Source organism: Anastrepha ludens, chromosome 6 (genome assembly GCF_028408465.1).
Source record: "Anastrepha ludens isolate Willacy chromosome 6, idAnaLude1.1, whole genome shotgun sequence".
Taxonomy (NCBI): domain Eukaryota; kingdom Metazoa; phylum Arthropoda; class Insecta; order Diptera; family Tephritidae; genus Anastrepha; species Anastrepha ludens.
The window spans coordinates 122,091,141-122,112,672 of record NC_071502.1 but is presented as its reverse complement, the minus strand read 5'-3'; the positions used below and the strand labels follow the sequence as shown (position 1 = coordinate 122,112,672).

Here is a 21,532-nt window from a genome sequence, read left to right as displayed (position 1 = left end):
TTTGGAGAAAAAGAAGTCAATTATTTTATTGGTAGATGGCTGTAGTGATCAATATCTCATAAAGTATCAAACAAACAATTTGAGGTGACATTTCGCACTAAAAAAATTATTTTGCTGTTTTTTGTTTGTTCCATTCAGTTGTGAGTTACAGGGTGTTAACAATGGGAGTCAAGTAAGAGCGAAAATAACCATTCGCGGCTGAAATTTTGCAAGGTGTTTATGGTGCCGATACTGTTACGTGTAATTTTGGTTTCGTCGATTCCGTCCAGGCATTTTTTATGTTTAAAAAAATGTTGATAAAGTCGATAAAATCACAGAAATAATCTAAGTTGACCACCATGTTAGTAGTAGTAGCATCGCTCAGGAGCTAAAGATCGACCATAAAACAGCTTTAACCCATTTACGCAAAATCACTGGATTAATTTTTCCGCAAACTAATATATTAAGTGGATATTATTTGAGCTCGAGAACTGATTTGGTTTTTTAGGAATAGTTTTCAGAAGTGGGAAGAGTCTTTACAAGTGGCTCTAGTTCTTAAAAGTTAGAACTATTTTATAAGCGAGAACAGTTCTCAAAGTGGGAACAGTTTTTATTAGTGAGAACAATTTTCAAAATGGGAGCAGTTTTTGTAAGTGAGGTCAGTTTTAAAATTGGGACCAATTAAATAGTGGAAATAGTTTTTAAAATTGACACCGATTTTTAAAAATTGGGAACAGTTTATGAAAATTGGAACAGCTTGCCAACACACAAAAATATATTTGATCATAGCTTAGAGTTACTTGAAATGATCAAAACCGGTGATTTTAATATAAAATATTTAGAATGGGGTATATTAAATTTCCTTAAAAGTGCTTAACTAATTTTATTTCAAATCAGTTTTCAAAAATTTTCAAATACTAAATGATTTAAAAACTTATGAACAGTTTTTAAAGTGGGAAAATTTGTATTCCCCAAAAAATATGTTCAGGTGCAGCTCAGAGTAGTAATAAATTACCAAATTGAGAACAGTTTAGCAAAACACGAAACTATAATAAATTGGTATTTTTTAAATATTTCAAGTATTTTTTTATCTCCTTACACTTTTTTCAAATGCAGTTCTGCAGAAATATTTGTTAAACTCATAAAAAACTCAAAAACAACTGTCACTGAAAAAAGAATGAACAGCGAGAATTATCATAACGATCATTATTTATTTACATTTGTATTAGCGCGTAAAAGGCGCAAGTGTGTGCGTGCGCTTTTCCCATAAAAACCTTATTGAATGAAAGGCCTATCAACGGTTATTGTTAATAACTCGAAGCCACTTCTTTCCATACACAAAAAGAAATTACTTTGGCGCCGTTGACGTAAACGTGACTGTCCAACCCAACAACAACTCGAACAAATATAAAAGAGAAATCAGAATAAATTCAAACATATAAATAATAATAAATTGTCACATTAAGCATTAAAAACAGTAGCTTCTGCATTTCAATTTTTGTTCATAAATAAATCCAAATTAAACAAACTGCATCACAGTAACAAAATATTCAACAAAAAAAACAATATAAGTCGTGTAAGTATTTTTGGTTGGAAAAAATATTCCAATCGCTTCTGATTTGTTTTTATTACTATGGCTGTGGCTTTTTTTTTCAGAAAAGGTTACTACAATACATAAACATCAGGAAAATTGAAATATGAAGCTTAAACAGCAAAAAACGTTAAAGCTAAAATGAATGGGCAAACTTGTAAAAATTTCATGTGAAATTGATTTTTTTTTTTTTTGTCGTTTATTTGCAATCTATTTTTAAAATAATAAGCAAATTATCTAACTATTAACAATTTGACTTATATTATTGAGCTCCATTGAGGTCAATAATGATATATATGTGTACTACGATTAATGTACACTTATATTCAGACTTATGTGTTAATATAGATTTTAATACATTTTAATATTAGATTTATCTATTAGGTTCTGAATGGAATGTCTAATACATGATGTCTTTTAAGTCTATTAATTTCATTAGTTTCATCAAGTAATGCAATTGCTAGCGGGTTATCGTGATAACTTAATCTCTGTAAATATTTTGTGGTAATTTTTTTAATTTCATCTTTTATAAAGGGAATTTTTAGATCAGTATGTATGGCTTTATTTGTGAATATTGAAAATATTTTTCTATAGGTTATTATTGTAGAGGGCAAAAACAGTAATTTGTAGGTAGGTATGTAGGTCAATAAGTGCTCCGTGCGCAGTAAATTTTCCTGCAACTCTTTTTTGGCAAAACAAAAGAAACAAAAGCCGGATTGATGCCAAAATATAACTATGAAAATATTTGTAAATTTTAAAAATGGTTTTAATCGAATTTATATGGCTTACCACATGAAAAAATTGCTTGACAAATGAAAGGAGGCGAAGGCAAAAAGTATATAAATAATATGTGTGGAATTAATAGATGAATTGCGGTCTGAGAAAATATTTAAATAATAATAAATCAGCCTTACATACAAATACACATATTGCAACAAAAGCATGTGAAAGTCAGGTAAAATATTTGAGATATTTTTTATATTTTGTAAAAACATTTCACTATAGTACACGCGACTTGTTATAATTGGCCAGTAGTTTTGCATGTGGATGTGCCTTGAAATTTGACTCTAATAAGAAGTTGATTTGTAATGTTGTAATTTAATGACTTCTAATGTGATAATAGGGAAATAATGGTGTTTCGGAAAATAAGAAAGCAAGCAAATTCGTGAGGAGAGATTCTGGAAGAAGTTCCGCTAAGTTTACTGTTCGAACGCTGAAGACAGGGCTACTAACTGCAGGTGAGCTAATCTGAATGCTGTGCAACCTGAATACTCGAGTTCACTTCGGCTATAACTCAATTAACGAACGGGAACTTAACGAATATCTGGCTGCTATACTAATGGCGTATAGAATTGACCACCAGAGTCGAAGCCCTGCACAACGATTGCTGCAGGAGCTGTAGAGATGAAGAAGAGGTAGAATACATTCAGGGCTTGCTGTACGAATGCTGCTTTTTAGAGGATTTGGTCAGCTTTGGCGGGCCTGGTTGAATTCATGGTTTAAGTACTTACATTTAAGAGTAGACTGAAACATTATTCCTGGGCACCACAAGAGACTTGTGTGATCACCGAGTGATTTTCTGTGATATTGCAGAGCACTAAACCTATCAAACTACTCTGCCTTCTCTCGGTTGGCGCACATGCTAATTTCTACAAGTGGAAAGCTCAAAAACCCGCGCAGAGGAAGCTTCCAAATTGAGTGGTGTCTATCGGGGAAAGAGTCTCAGCTCAGATTTGCTTTGATAACTTTTACTATAACAAACTTATAGTATCCCAGGTACGACCCCAAGTTCTATTTTGTTTGCGCACATATGTGGCGCCGACCTGCTGTATCTATTTAATACAAGTAATCCCATTCATGTAAATTTCCTAATGAATGTACACGAAAAATGCACTGACCCTCCTTTCTTTTTTCTCATCAAAATATAAAAAATTTAAATTGAAAAAAAAAACTCAGATACATTTCGAACTTTCATAAAATATTTTTGTTATTTCACTTTTAGTCCCAGCTTCACCAACTGCGTTGTTTTAGTTTTCCGTTTCTATTCATCTACACCTTGAGAATTATGGATATTGGTATATATATATATATGTATGGATAGCTGTGAATATAAAAATAGCAGTACCGTTATAAATTATTTTGAAATCATTTATTTTTCCTCTATAAATCATACAAAAGAAAACTTCAATACCCAATGTCTACAGAGGACTAAGTTCCCTGCAAGACGTTCATAGAATTGTAAAGTGCTCTAAAGAGAAACCCATGAAGTCTGCCATAAAAATTGAAAAAGAGGTGAATTTAAATGTTTCAGACATTATGGTACATGGAAGACTACGGAAAGCAGCTCGCAGTCCACGAAAAAAGCCACTCCTGACACCAAAAAATATGACAAATTGTTTGGAATTTGCAAGAAACCATGAGAGCTGGATAGTTGACTACTGGCGTAATATTTTATGGACTGACGAGTCTAAAATAGTTTTGTACGGGTTCACGTCCACTCGGCATAGAAAATCAGCCACAATATATTTTTAAAACCATTGAACTCAAAAAATACTGGTATGGGGATGTTTCTCATATTATGCCGCAGATCCCATACACCAAATTTGATAGCATAATGGAAACCAATATTTATGTGGAAATAATGCAGAGTATTGTCGTATTTCCTAGAGGATATGTCAATAAAATGGGTCTACCAGCACAATGATCTTAAACACTCGAGTCGGAAGGCCAAGGACTGATTTCGCGCAAATAAAATTGATATTTTGGAATGGCCACCTCAGTTCCATGACCTTAATTATATATAAAATCTGTGGAGGGGTTTAAAAAGATCTGTACACAATGCCGAGTAACAATCAATGGCTTTGGGAAATTCTTAAAGATTCTTGGCGGCATATTCCGCAGCAGCGACGTGAGCAATTGGTGGTCTCAATGGACGCTGTTTTGATGCCGTAATAAAAAACAATGTTAGTTTCAACTTTATATCTGCAATCTTTATCAATGCAATTTTTTATTAAATTTCATTATAAACTTTGCCCAATGCGTTACTTACATGACCACAGTTATTTTAATATTAACCCCAAATTTCTATCTTCTGTTATAAAAAGTTATGGCTTTTGTTATAAAATTTCTTTAAATATGTATAGAATAATATTTCAAATAAAAATAACGACAACAGCAACAAATTTTGAAAAAATCTAATATATATTTCGTAATGCTTTTTTCGTGTTCGCAACTGTAAATGGGTCATTGGAGACAGGCGTATTGTTCTCGTTGCATGGCTTAGTTTTTATTGCACGACAGCATTGCTATCGATAGCTGAGAGAAACATGTTGTGGCTTTTTATGATACAACTATAACAAATACAACAATTACAAATACGTCGAACTCCCCGGAGACGAGCGCGAGCCGCAGCTGTTGTGGTCTAAATATGCGGATAGAATACTCGCTCACAAATGCTTGAATATACAAACACAAACAAATGCATGCATACATACAAGTCGAATAACTCGTCCTCAATATCATTGCCATCGTTGTTATTAATATTGCAATTCAATTTGCCTAATGGACTATAACACTTTGTGGTGTTGTTGAATCACACTAAAGTAATGCGCTCACGCCAAAACACAACCGCACGAACACATACACACTTTTGGTGGCTATTTTCGTTTTTTATTATATATTACACGCTTGTTTATTTTTTTACATTTTCCTATTTTTATATATTTCATTTAATGGCGCTTATCTTTTATTCGTTTTTTCCCCCACCAATCGTACTCTCTAGCATATGATAGTTTTAACTTTCGCCAGCCTTCATTGCACAAAAACAACACACAGAAAAACAATTACAAAATATTATTAAACTAATGACCAGCTTTTACTTGTCAGTGCTTTTTATCGACACTTTGTGTGGCTCTGCATTTTTAATTACCACCAGTCAAATTCATTCCGAAATTATCTGCATATGAATACTTATTACATTTATACGCCGTGTGCCATGAGCAATCTACCGCAGCCATCTAGTATTCGAGTCATTTAATTAATTATGTAATTAATTACATTTTATTTGCTTTAATGCCATCGATTTTATATCAAGGTTGCTTGTAATAAAAAATAATAATAATTTACACTAGTTTAACTAATCGCTTATTTATCTTTATTTCGCTTTTATTCTAGGACCTCTTTCAGAGGTGCAAACAGCTGTGGGTCTGGAAGTGGCGCTACCGTGTGACCTAATGCCTGGCACAATGATTGCTGATAAGGTGCAATTGGTCATCTGGTATCGGCAGGGCAACGTCAAGCCGATTTATACGTAAGTAACAAAGCATTTTACTTATTTAAGCTAGCTAATACACGCGACCTCGTTTGCGTACAAAAGGAGATTTATTTAATAAAACACTTTCGAACAATTATTTATTCAAACTGAAAGGCCAAAAGCTTCTGTGTTCAGTTAACATTATTTTATTTTACGGTATGCACATATATAATTTTGCTACTCTCTTTCCATCTCGGGGAATGGAGTAAGGTACTTTCACTAAACAACTTCGGCACTACCGTCTATGCAGTTGGTTCAAAAATGGATTGTGGTGTTGGAGTAGGTATATACGAGTATTCTCATAGACTTAAAATTTAAAAATTTGTGCGTCTCCCTAATACCAGAAGTGTCTTCCACGCTACCGTGAAATGATATCCAATTTTTTTTTTGCCCAAAATGCAAGAGCTTGACTTGCATGCCATGTGGTTTCAGCAAGACGGTGCCACATGCCACACAGCACGCGTAACAATGGACTTGTTGAGAGGCAAGTTCGGTGAACATTTTATTTCGTTCGTTCGGGACCTGTCAATTCGCCACCCAGATCGTGCGATATAACGCCTTTAGGTTATTTTTTGTGGGGCTATATTAAAGCTCATGTCTATTCAGACAAGCCTGTTTCAATTAACGCATTGGAAGACAATATTAAAGCATTTATATGTGAGATACCGGAGGAAGCATTGGAAAGAGTATGCCAAATTGCACTAAGCGGATGGACCATTTGAAGCGCAGTGGCGGTCAACATTTGCATGAAATAATCTTCAAACATTAAATTATGTAGACTGTACTATCGATTTAAATAAAAATTTCATGCATTTTTCTGAATTTTACGTGTGCTTTTTTGAAAGACTTTCCTATAGCTCTTTAAAAATCACCCTTTACAAACAAACGTCAATATAGGTAAATACGAAGCGAAGGTATGTCTGCAGACTCATTACAATGAGCAAACAGTCAAAATTGGTATCCTTTACAATATATACCATCAGTATATAAATTGCTTCCGATAGTCACAAATGCCTTCTGATTTTCAAAGCACTATAACAATTTCACCGCCAATTATTTACGAACGTGTACGAAAATTTCATGAGGGCCGGACGAGCTGGGTATATATATATAAGTATAGTTGGCGCTTACCCCCTCCTCCAATTTGTGATATTCGTCTTGAGGTTGTTCCACAAATGAAGGGACCTACAGTTTTAGCCGACTCCGAACAGCAGATTTTTCTTGCCCGGAGACTCGCACCTGTGTACTTCTGAATGATAGCCACAAGAACAATACTTTGAATAAATGTATTGCACTGGTTTTTATTTAATAAATGCTCAAGATTTGGGAACATTTCTAATTTTACACTGCAAACATTTAACTTTTTATGAACCTTATTTCTCTAAATTTTTCGCTAAAAATGAAATATGAAATGAAACCAAGTTTCGAGGACTCAGATATACTTATCACTCCAAAGTAACTGCAAATATCGTTTATTGCCAAGGCACTTTGTGCATGTTATTTAAATAATTTTTTTCAAATTCAGAAGTATATACAATCACTTGAAAGTAGCCATGTGGAATTAGTAAGAGCATGAACTCCAACCCAATATAAAAAATCGACATAAATTAGCACTTAGAAAGTAATAAATCTACGAAATCCATAAAATACAAATAAGCGAGGGCAACCTCTGCGTGTTGAGCTGCATGTTCATACATGCACACACACACATACACATGTACAGAAATACATGCATAAATAAGAGCATAAATCTCCAGCTCATGGCGGCATTTGAACCATTTATGAGCGCATGCCAAGACAAATTAAACCGTAACGGCAAATTTATGTATTTAAATTCATGTCAATGTGTGTGCGCATAGGCATACATATGCACATAACTAATTTGAAATGATGAATGTGCAACTCATTTAATGCTCGAATTGCATACAAATGGCGTATGACTTGTAACATTATAAAAATGAGGAAACATTAAAAATTTGGCTAAAAAATATTATTTCGAAGAAAATCAATGCAAAGGCTTTCATGGAAAGATTACCAAAAAGTTCAGCAATTAAAAGCAAAAAAAATTGTTTAATGCTTAAGCGCTGCAGGGAGAGGTCGTGCAAAACAACAGATGCGCAACGCCAGCAGGCAGCAGACAGCCAGCAGAGTGGTTATCAATGGCGGCGCATTGTGAAATATGAAAGTGCCAAAGCGTGGCGCTGACGTCACAACGCTGGAGCTTACATGCTCTTACAGGGCAATTAATACGTATTTATAGCTAAGTACTTATGCGGCACACAATTCGGGCGTATCATTTTAAGTGTTATGAGTAACTGTATATGCGGTTCAGCTTTTTACTGCGTTGGCTACTTTAGACTCTTTGATATTAAAAATATTAAAAATATCTTTGAATGTTCCTGACACTTTGCTGTGGCGATTTTTATTGGTGATCATAAAATTTAATGGCTGCTATATTCACACATACATACTCGTATGTATGTAAATATATTTAAATCGAATCATATGTTTGTGCGTATGTGCGCCAGTAACGCTTGAACCCGATCAAACATGATTGGGGTCACTACGGCCGTTTGAGTGATTGCATTTTTGATGGCTTAATTTGTAAGCCAGCGGTTTGCATGTCGTCTGATAAGCGAATAAAAGTAAGCAAAGCAAAAGGAGAAAAAATAATAATAAAAAATAAATTAAATATTACGCAATGAAACGATTTTAAAATGCAACTGAAAAACTTGACCACCTCCCCATGCCACATGCTTCAAGGGTCTCCTTCGTGAAACAGAAACCCAACAACGGAAATACTCACGGTTTGCTGTGCTTCCTTCCGCTTTTGGTTTTGCCCACTTGCTTTCTTTTTCTTTACGGACTGAACTTATTTTATTTTAAGTGCTTTGTCTTGCCAAAGTTAATTTCGTTTGTTTTCTATAAATCGTGCGTATTCTCTTCGCGCTGTGTGTGTTCCTTGCCTTTTATAGCATTTTATGTGCTATATAAAAGTTGAAGTTAAATTTGGAAATTGTCTCAGCCCACCCCACAGACACCAAAGCAGCAGAAATGGCGGTAGATGTTTGATTTTTAATTAGTCTGTCCAATGCCGTTATTTATTTACATAGTTATTTGCCACATTTGTGGTACCCCAAAGTAATTTGTTTTCCAGCTCATAAATCATTTCAAGTGTTAGATCGACCCACCGCCAAGAACATGGAAAGAATAAATGGACAGAAAACAATACAAAAAAGACTGCGCATGTTAATCGATTTTGATATTTATTTGTGTCGTTTTTTTGCCGCTATTTTTTATGTTTTTTTGCGATGGGTCTTAGTAAACGAAGTTCAGTTGAACTGTAGTTTCGAAAGTTTCAAATGCTTTTTTATATCAAATACTTTCCGATAAAAAAAATCGGGAAAACGAACTCAGCACCTAATGTTTATTCAGCGATAGTATTTCTTTTCATTTGTTTTTGCACTGCTAACAAAAAGTTCAATCAATGGCATAACTTTGCATAGACTTTGTTTTTACTTTACACGCTGAACACAAACCATAAAAGAAAGGCAAAAAAACTCGATATAAAATAATGCTCGTTTTTAGTAACATACGAGTATGTATATGAATGTGTGTGTAACAGCACATGATGCGATCAATTTTCCAGCGACCGCATGCCAAGTCCCAAGTGGCAAATAAAAGGCGGGATAAACGCAGAAAAAAAATTTTCCGTGGTAGAGGAACGTTACAGCTGATGAAAAATTGGTTAGTTACAGTGAAAATAGAAAAGTCGGAAAGTATGCAACAGAAAAATTAGAAAAAAAATCACGAATTGTAAACAGAAATTGAAAAATGTGAAACTACTTTATTTCCTAATGCGGGGAATGGAAATTTCAAAGTTTTCTCAAAGTCCTAATGGAGTGCTCACCTGTGGTCCACAGAACCATATTCATCGCACAAACATCGGCAACTGCTCTCTTTAAAAAAAAGCAAGAAAAGTTAAATTTGTAGACCTGTGTAATTAGTGGCATTCATCGATAAACAATCAATATCTCCACATACCTTTGTCCCATTAATGCCATAATCGGATACAAATTACGGCCTTCAAAGACGGAAAGCTTAAGTTATTCCTTGCTTTATTTAGAGTAACACCGACCTAGGCTTGGCTAAGTGAACGCTGCTATAGCAATAATAACAACAACCTGTAAGTACCGCGTTCGGGACAGTTTACTGCAGCTTTTAGTCCTTCTCCATTTTCGATTTTTTTTCTGTTGAAATTTAAGAAGTTAAAGGGTCGATTTATTTAAATTTTCGTTTTGCACTAATAAAATATGACAAATTTTTAATTTGAAGTTTTTTTCCTATTTTATTTTCGATGTTATATATCAAGTATTTAATTCATAAAATAAACACTGTTTCCCCTGCCCCTGAATCTGTCCCAAGTCACCAACTGCCTTATCTCTCTATATAAAACGCCAACAAGTACTTCCGCATGTCATCAGTTTAATGCTAACTGCGTATATCCATACACACATACAGACATATTTTTTATTCGATACTTGTAATTTGATTTCACCCCAACCCACTGTCTTCCCATATTTACGGTTGTTGCAAGAATTTATTTTGTCACTTCAACGGCACGCAAAGTGCAGCTGACAGACTTAATGACTCTCCAAGGTAAGTAAATCTGGCCACTAAAAAGAAGGAATGAATATCAAACAAAAACGAACAGGAAAACAGCAAAACAAAAGAGCGTTGCGCATGAAGTAAACCGAGCTAAAGGCAACAACTACTCTATCAACAAGCGATATGGATATCCGGCGCGAAATTTGGCAGAAGAGCTTCACAATAACTACGAGTAATTTCCATGAAAACAAAAGCACTAAAGAATTCGTTTGAAATAATAAAAAAGAAGAGTGATAAAAAGTGAATAATGGGAGAAAAGTGCGAAGTGAAGAAAAACGCATTTCAACGCTGACAGCGGGTAGAGCGTAGGGTGGGCGAAAAGGAGTTTGAGGTGGCAGCTGCTAAGCAAAGAGCAAAGTTGAAGAACTTACGAAGGGAGTTCTTTATTGGATTCTTAGACTTTTTCGAACTCAAGCGGAAAAGTGCTTTTGCGAAAGTTTTTTTTTTGTTTTTTTTTTTTTTTTTGAAGCAAATGTGAAATTAAATTATTTCTTTATTTCACACACTTTGCTTTTATTTGCTTTTACTTTTGCGATTCAGCTCTCAAACAGCCTACAGAATTTGTAGCAGCTACAGAATTTTTAATCGAAATGTTTTTTCTTCTTTTTTCCTTTGTTCTTTCATTAAAATTTCCCACTGACAATATATTTGCTACATACCGTTAACCACTACGCACAACCATTTGCCACCTCTTGTTGCATATCAATCGCGCGCGTTCGTCAATGCTTACAACATTTCACACACATACATACACACTCACGTACCTACATATACACACGTACGCGGTTGTAAAAGCGCCGCACATAAAACAGATTCTGTTATTGTCAACATTTTTTTAGGAACAACATATTTTCTGAAAACATACAACAACAGTATTTAATGTGCTGCTGGAGAAGCATTAAAATCCGCGGCTAAAGCAGCAGCAGATGTCGCCACTGTAAGTAATGCTCCCCCCACTGAAAAGCCAGCTGTTTACCGCCCCAAATCTTTGAGGCGACATATGTATGTACGTACATGCATACATATGTATATACACACATACATACATACTTATATAACATACGCTTACGAGCGTTAAAATCTGCGCAACAAAGGCAGCAAGATAAGCCAGTGCAACAGCGAGTACGAGTGCCCTCATAAAACGTCGACGAAATGGAAATTGTGGCACTCAAAAGAGGAAAGGAAAAAAATTAGCTTGTCAATTTCATTCATGTCGTTATTTAAATTATAACATTTTATTGATTGACATAATTTTTCAGATTTTGTTTCTTATTTTTTCTTTCGATTGAGTTTGTTGTAACTGCTGCTGTTAATGCCACCTTCGTACAAACCTATAAACGTACATACATGCATACATACATACGTACATATTTATATTTATACATATTAATGTATGTCACTATGAAATTGTTGTTCTTTTTGTTGTCGTCGCTTTAGTACCGTTGTTACTTATCGTTTATTGATTCCTTTATTGTTTTCATTTTAACTTTTGGGTATTTTTAATGAATTTCATAATTTGGCTGCGACAAGCGTAGAAAGAAATATTTGATTGCGCTCAGAGTGTCTTGTTGCTTTTCAAGTAAAAGGTCGCAGATGAGAAAGCAGAGCAACAAGAAGTTAAAAGTAAGACCAGCAGAAAGAATGTAGAAAACATGTCAAAAAAGCGTTTGCTGTCTTTGATGTATATGGGATGCAGAGTCGTGTGTGTATGTGTATGTGTGCATGTGCTTAGGTGTGTTTATACATAATTCGGTTGCATGCATAATGCATTAGAGCCTCACCCGCTGGGAAAAAGCCCATCAACGTTGTATGCATTTGAGTATGCATGTCTATATGTGTCTCTAATTTAATTAAGGCACTAAAAGGCACAAAAGTCACATTTCAATGAATAATTACGAACAATTGCTTTTCTTTTGTTCGAAATTACGTGAAGGTGATAAAAAGATGAATAATAAAAATAAGAAAAATTCGGGAATTATTCGCAAATTAAACAAGAAACATTTGCTGAGCAAAAAATTATAAATTTTTAATGTTACAACCAAATGTATGCTCTTCATTGTTCTCACGAAACAAATAAGGGCGTTGAAATTAAATTACAAAGAGCTCAAATTTTTGATGAAGAGCTCAAAGGAAACGTTTTACATTTCTTTTTTTCAAATTTGGTCACTCAGAAAATTTTTCAATCGCTCTTACGCTTAGAAGTTGTGCTTAAGCTCCGCCTCACAATCTTGAGCTCAAGCAGTAGATATGAACAAAATTATGCTCTTCATTTCAAATTGTAAAGTTCCCAAGCTGACATTTTTGATGAAAAGCCACAAATAAAAACGCCAATGTATTTTCATTCCCTTTTGACCACGCAGAAAAAGTATAAATACTAAATATAAGTAGAATGTTCAATGATCGTTTGCATGGCATTTGAGCTTAAGCTCCGTGTCACAATTTCGACCACAAACATAGAACATAGAACTGTCTAGTGTACTGAACCTCACACCTCGTTTAACCTTTTGGTAGATCAGTTCGATACATAATTCCGCACCACATCGCGAACCTAGGAAAAGTCAGTTGGGCCGCATGATTCATGCAGGTGGAAATACGAAAGTGCTTAAAACAAGGCATGAAATTGATGAACACCGAAGGAACCTAGACTCCGCTAAAACTTCAAGTTTCAATTCTGTTTTTATTTTATTTTATGAATCTACATACATACTTGAATCTATTCGCAAAAGCAAAGAAAGATTGATTTAGAGCAGTTGCAATAAATATGAATCCAGGGACTAGGTTGCAAAAGTTTAAAAAAGGAAATTTCATAAAAAGTTTGCCAAATATTAATCTATGATATACTACAAATTTTTAATAATATTTTTGTTTTATTATAAAAGGAAAAAATATAAGCAAATATCCTTTTGCCAGCCTTCGAAGAGGTATGTACTTAAATACTACCAAATACTTAGGTAAATATGCAAATATTAATACAAATTGAACTATCTGCATTCACGCAACTCCAACTGACCCAAATTTTTGATCAGAGTCAAACAGTTGAGCTGAGCCGCGTTGATGCCGGCGCGTCATTTACTCAATTAATTCAAGCCATTGCTGCTTCAGTGGTTTCCTCAAGGTTGTTGTTGTTTAGTATCATAGTAGTCAAATTTTTCAGTGTTCTGGCCTCCTGGTGTGAGTTGAACTCAATGGTTTTATTCTTAAGTTAACGATTTTCTGCTATTGCTTGGCCACTTTGAATATTTTATGCGGAAAGTTGCTCACTTGGGGAAGTTTAGGGCTAGAAGAAGATGCTTGTCTTTCGTTGATATTAGCCATATCCATTGTTTTGGGAAAATTCGTTGCCTTGCTGATTGTGTTTCCTCTTTACTTGGGCTTTTACAAGTTTGCTTTTGTTTTTAAATCAAAAGCCATTGAATACTAATGTAGCGGAAGGGCGAGTGGGGTTCCAGAATCCGCTGTTGGACCTACAACGTTTATTATTATGTACCCGTAAGTCTTTATTTCAATTTGACATATGTAGGCATGTTTATCCGGAGGCTATTGCAGTGAGTAAACTTGGCGCATTTTAATAATTATCTGCTTAGCGCAGGAAAAAGTCGCAGGTGCACGGCCTAACAACCGTTTAGTGGTTTAAAAATAAATTGGGAAAATTGGGGGATTGCCGGCCACCGGGTAACTGACAATTCAAAATTAAATATTTATGTAAATTTAAATTATACCTTTGCGTACATTTAGATGTGAGTGAGAACATATGTATGTAAGCAAGTATGCAAGTTAGTCGTTTATTTAATTTGTAAACTTTTTTAATTATTATTCAATTATTGTTTGTTCGTTTAAAATTTACGAGGTAATCGATTCTGTCAGTAGCCTCGAGTTGGTTTGAGTAATTTTCTACTTTTAATACATGTTTAACATAATAGACAGCAATTATGTAATAGGTACTTTGAAAGCCTGCTCATTACTTTAATTATACCCAATTCATGGTAATAATAATTTGTTTTCTTTTTTTTTGCTGACATACGATATTTATAGTTTCCTGGCACAGCTGAAAGATTCTGAAGTCGCAATAACGGCAATAAATAAATAAGCACACTAATTTTATTTGTTGTTTTAATGCTAAACCGGCCTTGAGCTCCGAACTAAATATTTCGGCCGCCGTGGCCGAATGAGTTGGTGCGTGACTCCACAAATAGGAGGAGGAGCTCGGCCGAACACCCAAAGAGAGTGTACGCGCCAATTATATATATATATATATATATAAATATTTGGAGGCCATTAAAACAGTTTAAGTCATATTTAAAATTTTTTTCAATTTGGCTGCACAAATATATAATTTTCTTTGGTGTCCAAACTCGCGTCTCATCAATTATGCGGACCAGCAAAATTATAGGAAAACTAAATTTTTTCTCAAAAACTTTTTAAAAAGTACATTTTATTCCAAAAAATAAAAAAAGGTGGGGTCTATAGTGTTTGAGTGCTGGCCCAAATTCCAAATAATGAATAAATCTCAAAATTATAAAAAATTTTCAAAACAAAAAACTAAATTTACTAAAATATGTTCCCAAAATTTATTTAAAAATATATATCTTATTCCATAAAATTTAACAAAAAAAATTATAAAAATATCAAAAGCAACAGAAGATAGTTATCCTTAAAAAACTCTAAACCAAAATTTGGAACAAAAAAAAAATTTTTTTATATAAAATTTTTTCCCAAAAAACTTTTCCAAATAGTATATTTTATTGTGAAAAATTGAAAAAAAAGATATATAAAATGTTGAACATACGATGGTACATCTTAGAAACTCTATACCAAAGTCTTCTAGACTTCTTCTGGGCCATATTGCATTTCGAACTCTGATGTGGTCCACTGACGTGGTCTCTGATGTGGTCCCCTGATGTGATCATTATGCTTGATTGAATACATCTCAAAATTATAATTTTTTTTTTTCAAAAACATTGACCATAAAGGATAATTAAAAAAATGAAATTTTTTCTCAAATTACTTAAAATAACTGTATCTGTAAAAAAGAAATTATACAAATTATAATATAAAAAAATATTTCTTCTTAAAAAACCGGTATTAAAAATTTCATATAACTACTAGGCCATAGCGCATACTTTTTTAATTCTTCTGCTTATGTCTTATTATACTTGACAAATAAACCAATTTTTAGAAAAATATGCAAAAATATCCAGAATAATTAAACCGCTTGACATGGAGTATTTCTAAGATTACATTTCGCTCAAATACCTTAGAATGATGCCAGATTCTGTTAAAGACGCATCGCAATCCAATCACTTTTGTTGTCCTTCGCCACTTTTGTCCACGCTACCATTGAAGCCATCGATCAGTATTCACGATTTTTACCTACTCTTCTCTACACAGCTTACATTTTATTGTTATTTTTTATTTAAAAAAGTAAATAAAATTTAATTTAATTTTAATGTCAAATTCTAAATTTTAATTTCTAGCACCAGCAGCAGAATGCATTCGTTCTATTTCTACTTCGCTTCACTGCTAAAAGTGCGCTTTTGTTGTGAGTAAAAGTGGCAAAAGTTTATGGAAAAGGTTTGAGGCTTTCGTAAAGAACTTCCTTACAAATCCACTCAAACACAAAAAAAATTAAGCAATGGAGTTAAAGCGAATGTGATTCCGCTTCTCTTAAATAATCGTTTACGATTACTTTAGAAAGAGCAAAGCTGCTTCTCATTTAGCTTTTCGATATTTCGATTTTATTCTTAATTTTTAATTTTCTGCGCGTGATGTTTCTATAGCAAATTAATGACTTGATACATTTTAATGTTGCACTAAAATCGCTTCCTTTCCAAATTACCAGCACAAAATGTGAAGTAAAAAAATCGGCACCTCACTACCTTTCAGCAAGTATATCACGCAAACATATTTACATTTCTATTGCCACCGCTTTACCAAACCATTAAATTGGTTTCATCAATTTGTATTGCATTGCAATAACAGGTTCGGGTTTTTGGCATCAAAATGCAACACTGTCGGAGTGATTACATTTTCTGGTCTATAAATTTAATATAAATTTAATGTGCACGCGAGGGACTTTCGAAGCAATATTTGAGTACGTTTTAATAACCCCCCGATGCTTGGAAAAAGGAAGCTGTTACTAAATTGTCGTAAAACGAATGGCCAGAATCACGGGCGGGCGAGGTAAGAATAGAGATATAAAGAGATAGATAGTAGTGGGAAGTGGAGTAGGGAAGAAGCTTAGGTCACAGAGGGAAATGTGTCGCCTGAAGCGTTACGGTGCCGCTAATCCCTTTTGTGGTTTTAATTTGCCATGTAATTTTCCGCTTCCTCATTCAAGTGCTACAGTTTCTACTTTTTAGCATTTTTATGTGATTCTATTTGAAACGCGAGTTTGTGTGTGTCGGTGAGTGTGTTTTATTATTCCTTTAAGCGCTGCTGCCAAGCAAATGCGCAACGACTGCATTAGATCAAAAAACCGTTTAAACTTTGTAACCGACTACCACGAAATTTTTTGAGCTTTTTTTAAATTTCATTTTTAATTTTTGTATCTAGGTAATAAAGCGCTTTGGGAAATGATACCATTTTAGGCAGACATTCTAGCGCTAAATCGACAGTTTTGTTCGAATTTTGTATGCAACCACATTTCTAAGCGACAACTATTTGACAAGCATTCGATGAGTTAATAAAATGCATGAAAAATTTTTAGTGTTTATACGCTTGTAAAAACAAAAAAAGGCATTTAAATAAACAATAAAATAATGCCGAACAAGGGGAACATATGAAAGAGCAATCGTACAACAGCAATAAAGGTATCAATAACAACAAAAATGAATGTAAAATTTGTGTGAGCAAAAGCTATAAAATATTTCCATGTTTTTTTTATAATTTTTTTTGTTATTATTTTTTTTGTTTGCGGCATTTTTGGGTGAAAAATGTGAAAATATATATGTAGCTCGTAAAATTTGAATGGCCGTAGCTTAATGGATGAACTTTGTCAAAACACTGGCAAACAAATAAACGGGCGAGTGACTGGGCGGACAAGCAGCCAGCGCTGTAAAATGTAAACGCTTACATCCATAAGCCACTAAGCAGCTAAGACCAAGTGAAGAAGGGCGGCTGCTGCGGAGCGCTTGGACAACTCAAGCTAAGCACATTTCATTTGCATTGTCGCCCACCACTTCCTTTGCACCTACCCGCCTCATTTGCTGCCACACTAAACTTTCAACACAAAATGTGGGCTATAAAAAGTCGTGCGCATCAAATGCAACAATAAAACCAAGCAAAGCGGTGTGAGTGAGCGATTGGCATTTCACACATCAACGCCCGGTTGTTTGCTGTTACAGCCAACATAAAGAAAAAAAAACATACAACAACAAAAAGTATGCAGAAAAAAAAGTGGCAAAATGCAGCATATAGCAGCCAAAAAGCGACGGAAATTCTTGTTATCACTCCGATGAGGGCGCCTCTTTCGCCTACCAACTGCTGGGGCTTTTACCTGTTAAAATATTTTTTTATTTAATTTTTTATTATTTTTTTAACTTCACAGTGGCTCAGCACAAAATTCGCTTCTTAATTTTAGCGCATTTTTACGTTCACTCAACGCTTTGGCCGTAAAAAGCCAAAAACCGCTGAGCAGACTAAAAGCTTTGCGAGCTTAACGCCTAAAAGCGACTCGACACGTCGATCTCATTGTGTGCATGTGTGCATGTATGCATGTACATATGTGTGTGTATATACATGCGCTTTCATCAAATTATATGGGTAAATTGCACGAAAGAAAATTATTGTCAGTTTTAATAAAAAGTTGTATTTATTTCTCAAATTTTATGGCGACAAATTTATTTAATTTTACAAAAATTAAAAACACACTTTTCTACAGCTTCTTACTTTGCTTTGGTTTTTGTTTTAATGATAAGTGACAGACATTTGTTGTTATGCTGTCGCTTTCAGCGAGTTGTCAATGGTTTTCAAGTGTATTTGTGTGTGGGTGTGTGCGCGTGTGTGCTTAGGCTGCTTGGACGCTTTTGAAGTTTTATGGTTGCTATATTTAATTGCCAAATTGACACTTTTGACACGCTTCATGAGTTCTTTTTTGTTTTTCATTTAGACAATGTTTGATAGTGAAACTTTTGCTTGTATTATTATTGTTGTCGTTCGCTAAAGTAGGTGTTTATGCCACATAATTTATGTGGATTGTTGACAAATGTTACATTGTAAGCACTTTTGAAAATTGCATTTTTATTAAGCTCTTAATTTTGTTCGGGATTAAGGGGTGTTACATTGGGAGTTGAAATATGTTCTATGAAAAGCAAAAAAACAAAACAAATATAAATGACACTTGGATGTCAGTAGTGAATAGTTTCTAGACGTTAACTTTTTTATGACATCTTCAAGATTTTTCAAGTAGCCGGCTGTACAGTTTTGATCATGAATACTTGCACGATAGAACAGCGCGTGAAACGCAGAAATTTCGTGACTTGATTCGTGGAACATAAGGCCGGTTTTTCACGCAAAATCATCTTTAGTGATGAACCTCCTTCCACGCTGAACAAAGTGACGAAGCTCCATTCACACTTCAACAAACAAAATTGCCGCGTCTGGGTAGAAGAAAATCCTCGAGTAATTTCAGAAAAATTATTATATGCACTAAAATGTTCTCTTCGGTGTGGCTATTGGACTGGTGGAATAATTGGGCTATTTTTCTTCGAAAATAAACATGAACAAGCTATTACTAATTGACGATCTTTTGTACCCTGAGTTTGAATGAACGATCTTAATTTTCAACAGGATGAAGCCACAAATCCTGCAATACAGGAAAACATTGCCTTATTGCGATCTAAGTTTCCCGGTGGATTAATTTCACGTAATGGTGGTATAAACTGACCGATCAAACTGCACCAGACTACTTTAGTGGGGATGCATGCATTTTATTTCATCATTCATTTTTCTATAAATAATCGTACCTATTTATTAATATTAATTTTTTTTACTAATATTTCATATTACATTTTTAAATATTTAAATTTTATGGTAATGGTTCTGCTTCGTGGTGATTCAACCAACTGCCCAATTGCCCATAATCCTGTCCATTCTCTGATGTTACCTAGCCAAGACATTTACTTTCTTCCAGTCCCTCCTTTGTCTTCGATTTTGCTTTCCAAAAGCAGTTGCAATAATTCATATTTAGGACCTTGCAATAATACGACCGAAATATATGGTTTGCGGCGTTTTATCGTTAGTAGCAGGACTTGATCGTTTCGAAGTTTGGTTAGGACTTCTTTGTTACTGACTTTGTCGTCACCTTTAGTGTCCATACCGCCACACTGTACGACAAAAAATATCAAACATGACCATTTAAGGTATCGAAGACGTAGTTTTATATGTATTCAAATTTCTATTTAAAAGAACTTTTCGAAAAAAAGGCTTCCCTCATTGCTTTGATCCTACAACAAAGTTCTTCGTAAATTTTAGGTACATAAAACGCGGTACTTTTTGGATTGATAAATGTTTGTGTTGGTGATTTGTTGAGTGTTTTTTTAACAACCATGTATTTGGTTTTATGGGAGTTAATACTGAGGCCGTATTGGAGGCCTTTAACGCTAACTTCTTGTACGAGATGTTGCATTCCATTGGGTTCGCAGTTCGGCGTCAATGTAAGTTGAAAAAAAACCTTTTTCCTTTTCACCAGTACTCACTTGTCTTAGTATGTCAAATAGCTTTGCGTGTAGTACTTTACTACAAGTTTTTTCATGGCCAATGGAGCATAAAAAAATATATTTCTGGAAATTTTCCTCCTCTGCACCAGGATCTGAAGGCAGAACAACGCCTCGCGCGTCCCCATAGCTCGTTTGAAGCCAAATTGTGTACGGCCCATTTCTTATTCACATTTTGTAAATAAACCTTTTTGAAGGATCTTAAGAAATATTTTGAAATCATGACTCATTAAACCTAGGAGTTGATAATTATCGCATTTGTTGGCTTATGTCTTATTGCTTTAATTAATTTGTTTGGAAATTTTCCATGGCGTCTATGTGGTAGCTATACCATGAAAATTCAAATTTCTTGCTTTACGCAATTTTTATACATCAACTCTGCCACGTTTGCCTAATGCTCAACTCTGACTTCAACAGCCCCATCCAGACGCGCCACCTACACTAATTTCTGGTTTCCCATACAAGTATTTGCTGCTTACACTTACATCCTCTCCCCACTCCCGCTCTATTACGTTCCGCTTAATAAATCTACCTTCAATAATAATTCTTCTCCCGCGCACACGACCCACGTCGCACCACTTCTTGTATAACTTTTCACTGAAACCGACCATGAGATCCAAGAACAAATACAGTCAACCCCTTGTAGCACTTACGACTTGCACTTCTCGTGTAAAGGTGTAGGTAGTGGTTTCTTTATTGCCAAACTAACAGCAATCTGCCACGCATTCGTGTTTGGTTTTGTGTATGTATGTTCGTCGGGCTGTTAGCCAGTGAGTGTGCGTTTGTCACATGTGCTGCTGCTGCAAATTGAACTCAATTAACGCGCATAATTCATTCACAGCTTAGAAAAGCAAAAACATTTAGAACAAGTGCCTTAACTGCATGTTGGTAAATAAAATATGTATGCTTGTGAACAAAAAGGGTGTACTGGTGTTTGTGCACATATACATACATAAGTAAATATGCTTGTCAAAGCCAGTGGTCTTCTCTGGGGGTTAAATAGGAAGCACGGCCATTATTCTAACAGTAGATGGCTGCATCAAACGTAAGATTTATTTTGGCCGCAAGGAAAATCAATGATAACAGTTAGCTCTCATACATTAAGCTACTACTCCTAATGAAGCTGGTGAGATACATTTTAAGATATTTGTAAATTTAAGTAAACAGGAAATTGAAAAAATTTAGGAAAGGAAAAAAATTTAGAAAAAGAAAAAACTTTTTAAATTTTTTCATATATTTTTATAAATTTTAACTTAATTTTTATATTTA

General features: G+C 34.4%; 1 protein-coding gene across 1 annotated transcript in view; it reads left to right on the top strand.

The window, feature by feature from the left end:
- The window catches only part of LOC128868860 (nephrin), a 265,318-nt gene that overhangs the window by 169,636 nt on the left and 74,150 nt on the right, over positions 1–21,532 (top strand). Inside the window, exon 4 of the mRNA XM_054111405.1 lies at positions 5,744–5,879. Within this exon, the coding sequence (XP_053967380.1) occupies positions 5,744–5,879 (136 nt within the window). The remainder of the gene's footprint in view (positions 1–5,743; positions 5,880–21,532) is intronic.